The sequence below is a fragment of the Pseudochaenichthys georgianus genome, chromosome 9 (genome assembly GCF_902827115.2).
Source record: "Pseudochaenichthys georgianus chromosome 9, fPseGeo1.2, whole genome shotgun sequence".
In the NCBI taxonomy this organism is placed as follows: domain Eukaryota; kingdom Metazoa; phylum Chordata; class Actinopteri; order Perciformes; family Channichthyidae; genus Pseudochaenichthys; species Pseudochaenichthys georgianus.
Window position 1 is genome coordinate 47,162,225 of NC_047511.1, and position 15,121 is coordinate 47,177,345.

Genomic DNA, 15,121 nt, shown 5'->3' on the forward strand with positions numbered 1-15,121 from the left:
TTTGGGAGTACAGAGATTGGATGGCCCTGAGTAGAGACCCCCTCACCCCATACTCCCGCAGCACCTCCCACAGTAACTCCCTGGGAACTCGGTCATACGCCTTCTCCAAGTCTACAAAACACATGTAGACCGGATAAGCGTACTCCCAGGCCCCCTCCAGGATCCTTGCGAGAGTAAAAAGCTGATCCGTCGTTCCACGACCAGGACGGAATCCGCATTGTTCCTCCTCAATCTGAGGTTCGACAATCGGCCTGACCCTCCTTTCGAGTACCTTGGAGTAAACTTTCCCGGGGAGGCTGAGTAGTGTGATGCCTCTGTAATTGGCACACACCCTCTGATCCCCCTTTTTAAAAAGGGGAACCACCACCTCGGTCTGCCACTCCTTCGGTACTGTTTCCGACTTCCACGCAACGTTGATGAGACGTGTCAACCATGACAGTCCCTCAACACCCAGAGCCTTCAGCATTTCCGGGCGGATCTCATCCACCCCCGGGGCTTTGCCACCGTGGAGTTATTTGACGACCTCAGTGACCTCCCCCCGGGAGATTGGTGCTGATCCCCCTCATCCTCCAGCTCTGCCTCTAACATAGAGGGCGGAGTTGTCGGGTTCAGGAGTTCCTCAAAGTGTTCCTTCCAACGCCCTAACACTCCATCAGTTGAGGTCAACACCGTCCCATCTTTACTGTACACAGCTTGGATGGTTCCCTGCTTCCCCCTCCTGAGGTGTCGGACAGTTTTCCAGAACAACTTTGGTTCTCCATGTCTTCTCCGAACTTCACCCACACCCGCTGCTTTGCCTCGGCCACGGATGAGGCTGCTGCCCTTCGGGCCTGTCGGTACCTTGCAACTGCCTCGGGTGTTGTAGTGGACATTTTTATTATATCCTTATATGCTTAAACCAAATGCTTCTCATTTCCTGAGATGTGCTTTTTTCTTCTATCTACTCTACTTTGGGTTTATTCCCAAGCGCTTCAAGACCACAGAGCTGATTTGGCTACTGGGTTGAGACTCACACAAAGTCATACAAGAACTTCCCTACTCTGGGAACCGTTATGCTATCTACCGCTCAAGGACAGGTGTCTAATAACAATATGTGACTGTGTGAAGACAGATTTCTGAACTTCCCACTCTTTATTGTATATAAGCTTTGCTACCATATTGTATGGCGCACACTCACGCAGACTATTCTATTCTCTGTGAGACCTGTATCTATTTTTATTGTATCTTATGTATTTGAAGCTTTAAATAAATAACCAGAAAGACAACTCTGTCTGATTCACCATTTATTTGTTTTGATCACTTTGACTTGTACTCTCCACAGTGTTGGGTCTCAGATCTCCATAACAGAGTCCCCCGGGATAACACATTTCTGAAGGCCTCCTTCTTCAGTCGGACGGCTTCCCTGACCACCGGTGTCCACCAGGAGGTTCGAGGGTTACCGCCCCTTGAGGCACCTAGGACCTTGAGACCACAGCTCCCCGCCGCGGCTTCGGCAATAGAGGCTTTGAACACCGACCACTCTGGTTCAATGTCCCCAACCTCCACAGGAATGCCCGAAAAGCTCCGCCGGAGGTGTGAGTTGAAGGCCTCCTGAACTTGGGCTTCCTCCAGACGTTCCCAGTTCACCCGAACTACACGTTTGGGCTTACCAGGTCTATCCAGAGGCTTCCCCCACCACTCGACCCCAACTCACCACCAGATGGTGATCAGTTGACAACTCCGCCCCTCTCTTTACCCAAGTGTCCAAGACATACGGCCTCAGGTCCGATGATACGATAACGAAATCGATCATGGACCTTCTGCCTAGGGTGCTCTGGTACCACGTACACCTATGAGCATCCTTATGTTCGAACATGGTGTTTGTTATGGCCAATCCATGACTAGCACAGAAGTCTAGTAACAAACCACCACTCCGGTTCAGATCAGGGGGGCCGTTCCTCCCAATCACGCCCCTCCAAGTGTCTCCATCATTGCCCACATGTGCGTTGAAGTCTCCCAGCAAGATTAAAGAGTCCCCTTCAGGAGCCCCATACAGGACTCTTTCCAGGGTCTCCAAGAAGGTCGTATACTCTGAACTGCTGTTGGGTTCATAATCACACACAACAGTCAGAGTATTCCCCCCCATAACCTGCAGGCGTAGGGAGGCGACCCTCTCGTCCACTGGGGTAAACTCCAACAACGAAACACCTAACCGGGGACTTGTGAGTATCCCCACACCCGCCCAGCGCCTCACACCTTGAGCAACCCCGGAGAAGAATAGAGTCCAACCCCTATCCAGAAGTCCCTTATCCCTTACAGTTACAGAAGCAAAAAAAATCAGATAACATGTAACCCAGGTTCAATCCTAGCAGGCTTCCGTAGCTCAGTATAAATGGCAGCCAGGTCACTTCAGTATCCTTTACTGGTCTGTTGTGATGCTGGTTGCTACATTGATGCTACATACTACACACAGGGATTCCTCCACGATTCCTAAACAGATTAACGTTTTGGTGACAATTGCTGCAATCAGCGGTGAGTCTTGTATTGGTAGAATGTATTTAAAATGTGTAATGTTATTGAAAAATGCCCGGAATGTGCCCGCTAGCTTAGCGGTTAGCATTTTCAATAGGAAATCTACATTGAGATAGCTCTCGTTAGCTGCTAAGCTAGCGGTTAGCATGCTAATAGTATTGCTAGTAGAAATACCTTATGCATGGGTCTTGATGATCCCAATTACTTTAAGTGTAACCTTGTGGGCTTTTGGCTATCAGCCCTGAGGTATTGCTTTGTTGTTTACTGGCTGAATGTAAACAGATTAATGTTTTGTATAGAAATGGATATAGAAATGTTGTACAACCAGAAATTAATTTATTTTATTTAAGAGATTTATTAAACCAGGAATGTATTTATGAGATGTATTATACAAGAGATGTATTTATTTTATTTAAGAGATTTATTTGTATTTAAATGCGCAAAGGGAAGATACTAATTATTCCTTGTGACCTTTTACAGGTCAGGTTTTTTGTTTGGATATATTTGCTTTTGCCAGGTGCTTGCCGCACCTGATGACCTTTCATGGACCTTGATGGCGAGCTAAGATTATAAACCTATCCTCCCTGCCACATGGTGAAGTAGGATTAAACGGAAATTAATGAACTTTACCCCGGAAGCTTTTCTTTTGTTGTCTTTTGCCTTTACTGGGCCCCTGAAAAATAATCATGTGAATTTGAATGAACTTGTTATCTTGAATACAACTATTTTGTAACGCATACCTGGTTTCAGTTGTATTTTTCACACACATTCAGCTCCATAGTCGTTCCTAGTTCTTCTGAATATCACTCATTTAATTACAGCTGATACACTTGCTACAAACAGGTACATTTATGTAAAACAGGAATCATTAACAGGATAGCAATGATACAACACATTTAGAAATAAAGAACAAAACATCAAATCATCCTTTATCTCTATATAGAAACTTGGAGCACTCAATCCAAAATAAAATGGTCAGTCAGTGGTTAACATATAAATCAGAAAATCAGTATGACAAAAACATTAAACATATTGTCCACTGATGTTGATAAAGATGGAGATCATTTAAGTCTTATATGAATGTTGTGCAACAATGTTAATCCAGTCAGACAGATTGTTCTCATGTGTGAACTGTCATAAGACTTATTCATTGTCCTCTCCATCTGCTTCTGTTTCCATGTGTTCAGCTGAGCTGCTGATTGGAGGCTCTGCCTCTCCGTTATCCTCTGTTTGAATATCATTAAGATGTGAGGACTGACGACCAACACACTTGTGTCTTTTGAAAAGACTACACCATTTAAATCTTTTGTCACAGACATTGCAGCTGTATAGTTCCTCTCCTGTGTGGATTCTCATGTGTGTCTTTACATTTCCATTAAATGCAAAAGATTTGGTACAAACTGAGCAGCTAAAGGGTTTATCTCCTGTGTGGACTCTCATATGTCGATTTACATCTCTATATTCTGCAAAAGCTTTCTTACAGACTGAGCAGCTAAAGGGTTTCTCTCCTGTGTGGATTTTCATGTGTGCCTTTAAATTTCCACTCCGTAAAAAAGCTTTCACACAAACTGAGCAGCTAAAGGGTTTCTCTCCTGTGTGTATTCTCATGTGTTCCTTTAAATGTCCACTCTGTGAAAAAGCTTTCTTACAGACTGAGCAGCTGAATGGTTTATTTTCAGCACTATGTCGTGGATCACTGACAGATTCATGTCTATTTTTCAATGAGTTTGAGCTTGATGCAGGTTCTCTGGTCTCTTTCCAATCAGCACTGTGTTCAGTGTCAGGTTCAGAAGAGTCTCCAGTGTCAGGTTCAGAAGAGTCTCCAGTGTTGTCCTCAGTCTTTGGTTGTAAACTGCTCTCTGGATCTGAGTTTCTGGCTGGTTCTGGTCCTCGACAGTCATCTCCATCAGCTTCTGTTTCCATGTGTTCAGTTTGTCTTTGATGAGGCTGTGAGGACTGAGGTTTCTCTTTATCATCTTCACTCTTCACAGGGTCAGGAGTGAAAGTGGACTTGGTGATATCAGCCTCCTCCAGCTCCTGAAGCTGCTCTCCCTCCTGACTGATCCTGAGTTCATCCTGTTCCTGCTTAATGTGTTGGGGGGGCTCTGGCTCCTCCTGGTTCAGACTGGTGCTCCACTCCTGCTGGTCAGGGAGAACCTGTTTTTTAACCACCACCGACAGCTGGACATCTGCAGGAAATGGGAAACACACAGTTGGAAAAACTGTTAAGTGTTAGCATTTAAAAATCTAATCACCATTCCAACGGGAGACATTTTGCAGCCCTAATTAATGCCTTTGTTTTTATACTTTCATATTATCTTTCTTAGTCCCATCTATTGTGTGTTTGTGTTGGCTCAATCCACCTTCTGTAGCCCAGCCCCTTTTCACTTCCAGTTAGAAATTAAAAAGGTATTTTTTTTTCTTCTGGCGTAGCACTAGCTGCAATGTAAACAATAAATTGTATTTGGCATTGTTCACTGATACACTACGCCTACAATATAGAATGAAAATACTCTGTTACAAATAAAAATCCTGCATTCTAACCTTATTTAAGTAAAAGTATGCAAGTATCATCAGAACATTTTACAGCACCTTCTTATGTAATAGTAATGATGGTGCAGTAAAATGTTCCCCATCAGTGTTTCATTTATGATGTTTCTTGATTATTTAGTATGTTGCATTTTACTGCTGTACATTCAAAGTTGCACTTGTATAAATGATTATAGATGAGGGAACCTGCTACATAGTAACATTTGTGTTTTTTTATATACAGTACCAGTCAAAAGTTTGGACACACCTTCTCATTCAATGGTTTTTGTTTATTTTAATTTGTTTCTACTTTGTAGATTAATACTGAAGACATCACAACTATGTAAGAACATATATGGAATTATCTAGTTAACAAAAAAGTAAAAAAAAAAAATCAAGAATGTGATTTTTATTTTAGATTCTTCAAAGTAGCCACCTTTTGCCTTGATGGCAGCTTTGCACCCTCTTGGTTTCTCTCAGTCAGCTTCATGAGGTAGACACCTGGAAAGGTTTTCAATTAACACGTGTGCCTTGCTAAGAGTCAATTTGTGGAATGAATTGCCTTCTTAAGGTGTTTGAGACCATCAGTTGTGTTGTGCAGAGGTAGGGTTAGTGCACGGTGGAAAGCCCTATTTGACTGCTGTTGTAATCCATATTATGGCAAGAACCACTCAACCCAGTAAAGAGAAACGACCATCCATCATCACTTTAAGAAATTAAGGCTAGTCGATCCGGAAAATGTCAAGAACTTTGAATGTATCCTAAGTATGAACCGTTGGGGGGGTTCCCCGAAACTTCTTTTTGAATTTTTTATTTTTTTTATCCTCTGGATCAGAGAGAGGAGCTGTGGATTATTGTTATTGATATCATACATTAACAAAGTATTTGTACATTTGTATTACTTTTATTCAAACTGTATTCCCTTCTTATCATGTAGCCTACACTTCTTCCTTTCATTGATACATTTAAATCACCTGACTACAGCATATAACATACCTGCTGCAACCCTGTGCTGCTGCTGCTGCTGCTTCTCTCTGCCTCATCCTCTATTGCTGGAGGCAGCTCCACCTCATCTGATCTCTGATATAAAAGCAATCGTGTTATGATCATATTGAGCTATTGGTGTGAGTCTAACATTAAACAAGCAGTCTGCTTGTCATACATTGCTGACGATACATTTTAAGAGGCAATTTGTTGAGTCATTGCCGCTAAATGCCGGTAGCATCAAGCTAGCAAATCCTGCATTAGCCTCACATCAACAGGTGTAGACAGAACATCCAATTATCCTGAGCTAATTTACTGAATAAACCAACTCACATCTCCTGTCTTTTTTTTCACCCAACTCATTAGACTATTCTTCTGCTGGCGTTTCTTTGTTGTTTTCTGTCAAATTCAATACTGTAGTTCAAAACCGCGGTACCTGCTCACCATCTGTGAGCTATTTTTTAGAATGCGCACGCTACGTTCGATGTCGCGTTCGAGGTCATCTTTTTTGGAGCCCAACCAACAGTCTCCCCGGTTGATATTCTGGGCTCCCTCAATACAAATATTCTCCCCTCTGTCATGAACCTTGGTGTGACCTTCAACAGCGCCTTTACATTTAATAAGCAGGTTAGCACTGTAGTCAAGACCTGCTTTTTCAAAATACGACTATTGGCTAAGACCAAGTCGTTTTTATCTTTTAAAGACCTAGAAAGGGTTATTAACGCCTTTGTTACCGCGAGATTGGATTACTGCAATGCGCTGTATGTGGGTATTAGTGCTGTAGCGACGCGTCGACTTCAAAATATCGTCGACGACATATTTCCACGTCGACGCGTCGCTACACACACGTGGGTGTGTAAACAAAGCAACAAGCAGTTCGCAATCGCACTTCAAACACAATGGAGACTGAAATGGCTACCACCTCCTCCTCACAGGATTGCGCACGAAGCCCTCAAACGAAAACATCTCGCCCTAGGTCTTCAAAAGCATGGGAATATTTTAAAGTTAGTCCAAAACGCAAAGATATTGTCATTTGCAGTCTTTGCCAAATGGAGTTGGCATATCACACAAGCACAACGGCTATGTTGGAACATTTAAAGCGGCAGCTAGCTGTGGTGGCTACCATTAGCAGCTAGCATTTGCTCTCCGATTTTTACATAAAAATGGAATTATGGATTATAAATTCAATCATTTTTTTATACATAGACGTTAAAAACCTATGGATTAACCGATTCAGCCGCGTTTTTTCTCATTTTAATGCCATTGAACACGTCTTTTGATCAGATTGACAGGTACGGTGGTGAGACGATCTCCCTAGAAGCTCTGTAAAGGTACGTGTTGTGATGACTGTATTTGCTTCCCCTGTCTCGACTCCGGATCACTCAGTGATGATACTATATACCTACATAATCTGTGGAGTCTCAGCTTTAATCGGATATCTTGTATGTGCAGCTACGATAAGTAATAAGGGTACTTTTATCTTGAGTTCTGTGCCAATGTCCGTTAGCATTTTTCGCTCATGGGTCATTTAGATGCTTCTTATGAGACTTGTGTTTTGTTTTGGTAAACATGGTTTGTATCGTCAGTTAGCTGAGATTATTTCCGTTAATCTGGTATAAAACATTAATAGTTTGTTAAATATTAAGATCCCCTGAGACACAGTATCGTGAAATAAATGTTTTTTACATTTTTTTTTACATTACGTTTTTTATGAATTGAACAACAGAAAAAATCATCGTTAGATTAGTCGACTAATCGATCAAATAATCGCCCGATTAATCGTTTTCGAAATAATCGTTTCCCCCCAGCACTAGTGGGTATGGACCAGGCCTCAATTAGACGCCTCCAGCTAGTTCAGAATGCAGCTGCACGTCTTCTCACTGGCCATAAAAAGCGTGACCCCAATTCTGTCCTCATTGCACTGGCTTCCAGTTCGGTTCAGAATAGATTTTAAACTCCTTTTATTTGTTTTTAAAGCCCTAAATGGGCTGGCTCCTGCCTATATAGCCAAACTCCTCCATCGCTACACCCCAGGCAGAGCCTTAAGGTCGGCTGATCAGCTGTTGTTGATAGTGCCTAAGACCAGGCTCAAAACCCGAGGGCATCGAGCTTTCGCAGCGGCTGGCCCTAGGCTCTAGAATACTTTGCCCCTCCATGTGAGGTCGGCCCAGACCCTGGGGTTTTTTGAATCAACACTTAAAACTCACTTTTTCTCTCTGGCTTTTGTTTAATTATCTATTATCACCTCCGTGATGAGTCTCCATTGTGATTTGAAAACTCCCATCAAACGAGCCCTTCGGTGGGCGGGAAAAAAAACTTGTTCGTCAGAATCGTCACTTCCTGTACTGACAGTGGAGGTGTCCTGAGAGTGCAGCCTGCACCGGAACTGTCCTGAGAGTGGAGGTCTGCAGGCAGGCTCCCATGGAATTAGGAGGGAATTCCGTCTCGTAGCGTGTGTGCACTGTTTTGAAATGCCGCTCCTAAATTACCCTTCTTCGATAAAGCCACGCTCGCATTGCAGATGAGACAGATGGACTTTGAATTCGAATAGATACAAAAATAATCATCCTCCCACTCGGAGTGAAAATTATATATTTTGGGCTTTTTTGCTTCTGCCATAATTGCGGTCTTGTGTGTGTGCGGACCGTCACTCCTGTTGACACGTAAAACGTCAATGAAATAGTGCCCACTGCCCACCAACCACGCCCGACACATGGAGTCACGCCGGCCAATCACAAAGTGTTGATGCGTTCAAGTGCATTATTCTGGCACAGGAAGATTATGTTATAGGACATTAACATTAAAACAGAATATTGTTGTTCTATTTTTAGACACATCTTGCGATCGACTGGTTGGGCAGCCCTGATCTAAACACTCAGAGAGTCCTTTAGCTCACCTGAGTCTCTCAGTATGAGAGGAGAGGACCCTCCTCCAGCTTGTTGTGGAACAAACAGCTCCTTATGTCCGTTAGTGCAGCTAGCTAACCAGATGCTAACAACACGGTCCCTGCTGGCACCGGTCCCTCTCTCTCCTCTCTCTCTCAATCACACTAAATGCGCTATTGCCACACACACACAGAGCCGAGCTTGAATGACACAAGCAAACGTTTATTTCCATGCAACTCTCTGATTGGTCTGGTGTCATGCCTCTGTTGCATTCACCGAACATGGGAAATTACAGTTCTGCCATCCTCTCTTGTGTCATTATGAAGTTCACGTAAAGCACGGTTAATGTATTATATTATTGAGGGAGAATTGTCCGGGGCTACAGAAAAAACATTGCCCACGCCAGGCGACGCCACTGGTGTTTCCATAGATCTAGTCTCTTTATTTCACCCTCAAAGTGCATCCGATTGATGCATTTAACTCCAACATTAAAAAATAATAATCTTACCGGGGGAGCACGCCCCCGGACCCCCCTAGAGGATTTGAGGTCCAAATAGTAACCCATGTCCATATGTTTATTTGTGGGTAGTGGATTTAAACTATACGGCTATCACTATGGGCAGCAACGCTGTAAATATTCACCAGTAAATCAGGGTTGCCAACTCTCACGCATCTGGCGTGTGACACACGCTTTCACTCTCAATCTCACGCTGCCCAAACTATTCTCACGCCAAAAACAAAGAAAAACAAGATGAACCTGCGATCGTTTTTGGTTGGTTATTTACAATGTTGAGTTGACAGCTGCTCAAGCTGTCGATCCGCTCCCTCCCCGCCCCCACCACTCTTAACAACGTTAACAGACAGCAGAGCAGTGGGAGCCGGTTGGTCAATCCCCGACCGGTATTGCACAGATATAAGATCCAGTAGAAATGATAAAAAGTAAAAGTCTGCTGCTTATTGTTCTACTAGGCCAAAATAGAGTCAAAGAGTATATGAGAGTGAGAGTGCGTTAATTAATATATTTGACAGTTTGGAGTAAGTCTGTAGATTTGTTTGTGTCTGTGTGTTTCACATAGGCCTCTCACGATAATTAATTTTGTTGGATACATTTTCCCGGAAATTATTGCGATAAATGATGATATTGTCGGCACCGTTGTATGACCATTTTAGACCACTGACATAATGATAATATATAATAATAATTCAAGTACATCCTTTCAAACTGCTAGTCACATCCTCATGTAAATGGCAATTTATCGAGGTCAGAAAAGTTATGGAGTTCATTTTTATTTATCGTACGATAAGTCAATTAATTACTTATCGCGACAGGCCTATGCACACAATAAAACAGTGGAAACAAACACGTGTTTGACTTTCATTAGTGAATGAAACGTTGTGTCCTTTATAGTCTGTGTCCAATATTGTGTATTTGTATTGTATATCATATGCTAAGGTCCCGCTACTGACACAATAGCAGTCATTTAGTGCGCTGGCATGTGTAATTAAACCCATGATATCAAAATCTCACTCCAGCCAGGTACCCAAAGTTGGCAACCCTGCAGTAAAAAAAGCAAAATGGCACAAAAGAAGTGTATAATTCCCGGCCTGACTTATTGTCCCGGTCTTGTGTGTGTGTGTGTGTGTGTGTGTGTGTGTGTGTGTGTGTGTGTGTGTGTGTGTGTGTGTGTGTGTGTGTGTGTGTGTGTGTGTGTGTGTGTGTGTGTGTGTGTGTGTGTGTGTGTGTGTGTGTGTGTGTGTGTGTGTTCGTTTTAGACCCCCATATAGCTCAGTTTATAACTCAAACCCTGGTCTGAAGTGCTATGAAAGAGTCTAAAGTGTTATTGATGTGATAATAAAATGTTTAAAGTGTTAATTAAGAGTAAAGGGTACAGACCTGCTCTGTGTATCCGAAGCTGAGGCTGTAAAACAGCGTCCAGTAGTTTATGGAGTCTCTCGTTCTCCTCTTTGGAAAGAGACAGCTCCTCCTCGAGCTCTGCTATCGTTTTTTCAAATAGAGCAAATATCTCTTCAGCAGCAGCAGTGAGTCGCTGCTTCTTCAACGACAGCAGCATTTGGACTTTACTCATGTTTACTAGATCACCTTTTCCTGCAAACTCCGTTAAACACACCGTTTCTCTCTCCATCAAACTCTCAATCTGACTAGTGTTGCTAACATGCTAGCATGCTAAGCTAGCTCCTATAGTCCGAGGTAAACGCTCCAGAAAAAAGAGCACAGAGTCCATCCAGAGGTCTATCCAGACACACGGATGATGGATCAGTACTGCTGGAGCTCACACACACTTTATCTGGAACACAGAGAGAGAGAACCGTAGCGACGAGACGCCACATGGATCCAGGGTCTCCTTCTTCTTCTCTTGGTTTTTGGCGGACTGCAAACAACTTGAATGTGCATACCGCCACCTACTGTACAAGAGTGTGTATCACCATATCATCCTATCATCACTTGTTGTGGAATTATACCACTGTATTTACGTTGTTTCACTCAAATAGCATTTCAATCGCCGGAGCTGTATTAAATTCATGCCTATTGTAGCTGTAAGTTAGGGTGACCAGACGTCCACGTTTTCCGGGAACAGTCCCCGTTTGTATTGGCCTGTCACCGGTTGAATCTGTCCACGGAAATATCCCCGTTTTTTAATATACATTAAAAACACATAGCAAGGTGAAATAAACCGTTTCATGTCAGGAAACACTGGGTAAACAGACTGTGGTCAAGCCAGCCCCCACTTCGGAAAACACAGTCAAGCCAGCCCGCACGTTGTATTGCGGTGCGCGAATATCCTATGCATTACGGTAGAGGCCTGTAAAAACTGCCTTCAAAATAAAAGCGTTTACTCGGTCAATAACAAATATACCTAAAAAACACACCAAACATATTCATATACTGGAGCTTAAATTAAGAAATATGTGAATGTAAAATGTAAGTATACAGTCATGAAGACATATCTGACATTTCCACTGAGTGACTATTTAAAATGTATGCTGTTTAAAATCTCAAATTAGATCTATTGTCCATCTATATATCTATATACGTCCCCAGCTGACCCAGAAAGCCACGCAAGTTCTGGTCCAGGCTCTCGTCAGCTCACGCCTAGACTACTGCAACTGCCTCCTGGCTGGTCTACCTGCATGTGCCATCCGACCTCTGCAGCTCATCCAGAATGCAGCTGCTCGTCTGGTCTTCAACCTTCCTAAATTCTCCCACACCACGCCGCTCCTCTGCTCCCTCCACTGGCTTCCAGTAACTGCTAGAATTCACTTCAAGACACTGGTACTTGTGTACCATGCTGCGAATGGATCTGGCCCTTCCTACATCCAGGACATGGTTAAACCGTACACCCCAGCACGTGCACTCCGCTCTGCATCAACCAAACGGCTCGCTACACCCTCACTGCGAAGGGGACCCAAGTTCCCATCAGCAGAAACACGTGGGTTTGCTATCCTGGCTCCAAGATGGTAGAATGAGCTCCCCATTGACATCAGGACAGCAGACAGCTTACACACCTTCCGGCGCAGACTGAAAACTCATCTATTTCGACTCCACTTCGAGCGATAGAACTATTAACAAAGCACTTATATACTAATAAAGGACTGGCTTACCTAAAGCCAGTTGAGTAGCACTTGAAATGTTTTTGCTCTATGAAACCTGATGTACTTATATGATTCTGTTTTCTTCAAGTTTGTATTTTGTTGGTCGAACGCACTTATTGTACGTCGCTTTGGATAAAAGCGTCAGCTAAATGCAAAGTAATGTAATATATTTTGATTATTATTTAATGGAAACCGTCCATAATCAAAGAGTCATTCGAAGTCAATCAAATACTTATTTTACTTCAGGGTGATAGCAGGAGACCCCATCTTGTCAATCAAAGACAATAAGGACAATCTGATGTAGAATTTCAAAATAAAATACTTTTGAAATCTCATATATGGGCTATGGTCCTTCTGTTTTTATACAAGAATAAATAAAAAACTGTCAAATCATCAAAGACTTATTTCACTCCAGGGTGATAGCAGGACACCCCATCTAGTCACTCAGAGCAACCCTGTCTCCTAAAAATTACGTTCCCACAGAACTAAACTGCATTCTCAATTACGTTTAGCTAGAAACGTATTTTCTCCCACGTTACGTTAGTTATGAACGTATCTCAAATACGTTTATTTTCTACATATCTTCTAGAAACGTATTTTCTCCCACGTTACGTTTGTTATGAACGTATCTCAAATACGTTTATTTTCTACATATCTTTGCCATTTATTGTCTTGCTTATAATAATGATAATTCGTTATTTATAAATATCATTTTAGAGCACACCTTTGAAATCGACAATCGGGCTCGATATATAGTTACATTAAAATCAGTAGGCGAGGCTGTAATTTCGCCAGCTGTTACTCTCATGAGCGAGGCAGAACATAATAGTTTTAACATGCCAAAAAGCTGCTGTGTCGTTTATTGCACCTCAAACATTAAAACAAATCCAGAGTTACGTGTTTCTGTACTTCCTCTAAGAAGAAAGGACAGTAACAGAAGAGCTCTGTGACTTCAGGCTTGATCGCCGTTCAAATGACAGCGCTGGTTTCCCCAAAAGTGGGCGGGGCTGTAAAGTGAAGTAGATTTACTCTCATCTATTATTCAAAACCATTCTATTTATTCTAACGTAAATTACATGCCAGTGTTTTATCTTTTATTTATTTGTTTTTATTTTAAATCGTATAATGTCTGATTTTTTTTCCGTCTGTGAGGAAAAGAAATGGGGCTCAGAGCCTCAAAATACTGAAATCTGTATTTTTTAAAATCTTTTCCTTCTCATTTATTATTCTTTTCTAAATAACACACTGTTATTTACTCAACAATAACACACAATTATCCTTGTTTTTATTTATTCATTTAATTCTATAATCTTGGGCTTTTTAGCCGTAAATAAAGTCACCGGAAACAGACGGGACATTTTGAGCGATACACACCACAAACCCACTAAACTGATTACCCAAGATCCTCAGCTTGAAGCTTGTTGATTGGATGTTTTAGCCGCAATGCACGCTGGGATATGGTGTTGATATTATATGGAGATATGATATCCGACAACGAAAAATAAAATAATACCTAATTCAGAGTGTGCTTGCTTTTCTCTTTGGAAGTCATCACATAACGGCATTGTAATACACGGTTCGGCTGCATTAAATATTACACATCTGCCGTAATTCTTTATTTATAGAGAGAGACAAACAGGAGAACTGCTGCCAAAACTGAATACTTGACGTGGATCATAAATATATCAACAATTAAACAACATCTTCAATTTCTTTTCACAAAATACGTCTCCTTGCAGTATCAATAGTAATTCGGCTGACTTTTATATTTGATCCAATTGGTATATTGGTTATATTTACACCATAACGGTGCACAGCTGATAAAAAAGGACTTGTAGTTTTTAAAGATATTACTGATTTTCTTTGAATATAAGAATCTAAATACTGAGTTGAGAGAATAGTCAGGGGATTTGGGTGATGGGAGACACATCTATGGAATCACAATTTCAATAGCTTACTATTAAATGAAGGATAGCCTATGCCTTTCTGTCTGTGATGTTTTACAAATCAGATATTAATGTGAAGAAGTAAAACAAGAGAAATAGTATAGCAATATCCTGTAACATTATGTAAAATCATGAATAAAATTACACATCTTCAGATGTTATACATAAGTGTCTACACTAATAATACAAAGTTATTATTAGTATGCTGTGTGTACCTTGTGTGCACCGCCTAGTGGTTAAAGCATGTTATTGAATTATTTTTGTTGAATAATCTTATTTGATCAAAACAATATTAAGAGTACATACTTTCATAGGGGGAAAGTAGAAGGTCAATAATAGAAATATAGAATATAAAAAGTCAAGAAGATACTAAGTGATCTCTACAATAAAACAGTTTAGTGCTGGATGTTCAAAGATATTAATAGGAGGATGTGCAAAACAGAAAAACGAATTAACCTTTATTAACACATTAAAAAATACTTTAGGTTAAGGTCTTCTTTTAAACAAGAAAAAAGCTCTGGGGGTATCTATCTACAGATGAATATTAAGCCTGACAAAGTACTTAACGTCTAAAATATTGCTTTCCTGCAATGTTAACTATGTTGAAACACTTATTTTAAATGATATTATACACATTAATTATACTCTTATGTA

At 41.5% G+C, this 15,121-nt stretch overlaps 1 protein-coding gene across 1 annotated transcript; it reads right to left on the reverse strand.

Moving 5' to 3' along the window:
• Positions 1 to 2,976: 2,976 nt before the first annotated feature.
• LOC139434521 (zinc finger and SCAN domain-containing protein 5B-like) lies at positions 2,977 to 11,280 on the reverse strand. The gene is made up of 2 exons (XM_071204469.1): positions 10,804 to 11,280; positions 2,977 to 4,700 (listed from the first exon to the last, which is right to left on the reverse strand). Exons 1-2 carry the CDS (start codon positions 11,051 to 11,053, stop codon positions 3,655 to 3,657), a joined length of 1,296 nt encoding a protein of 431 aa, XP_071060570.1. The 5' UTR covers positions 11,054 to 11,280; the 3' UTR covers positions 2,977 to 3,654.
• Positions 11,281 to 15,121: the final 3,841 nt, after the last annotated feature.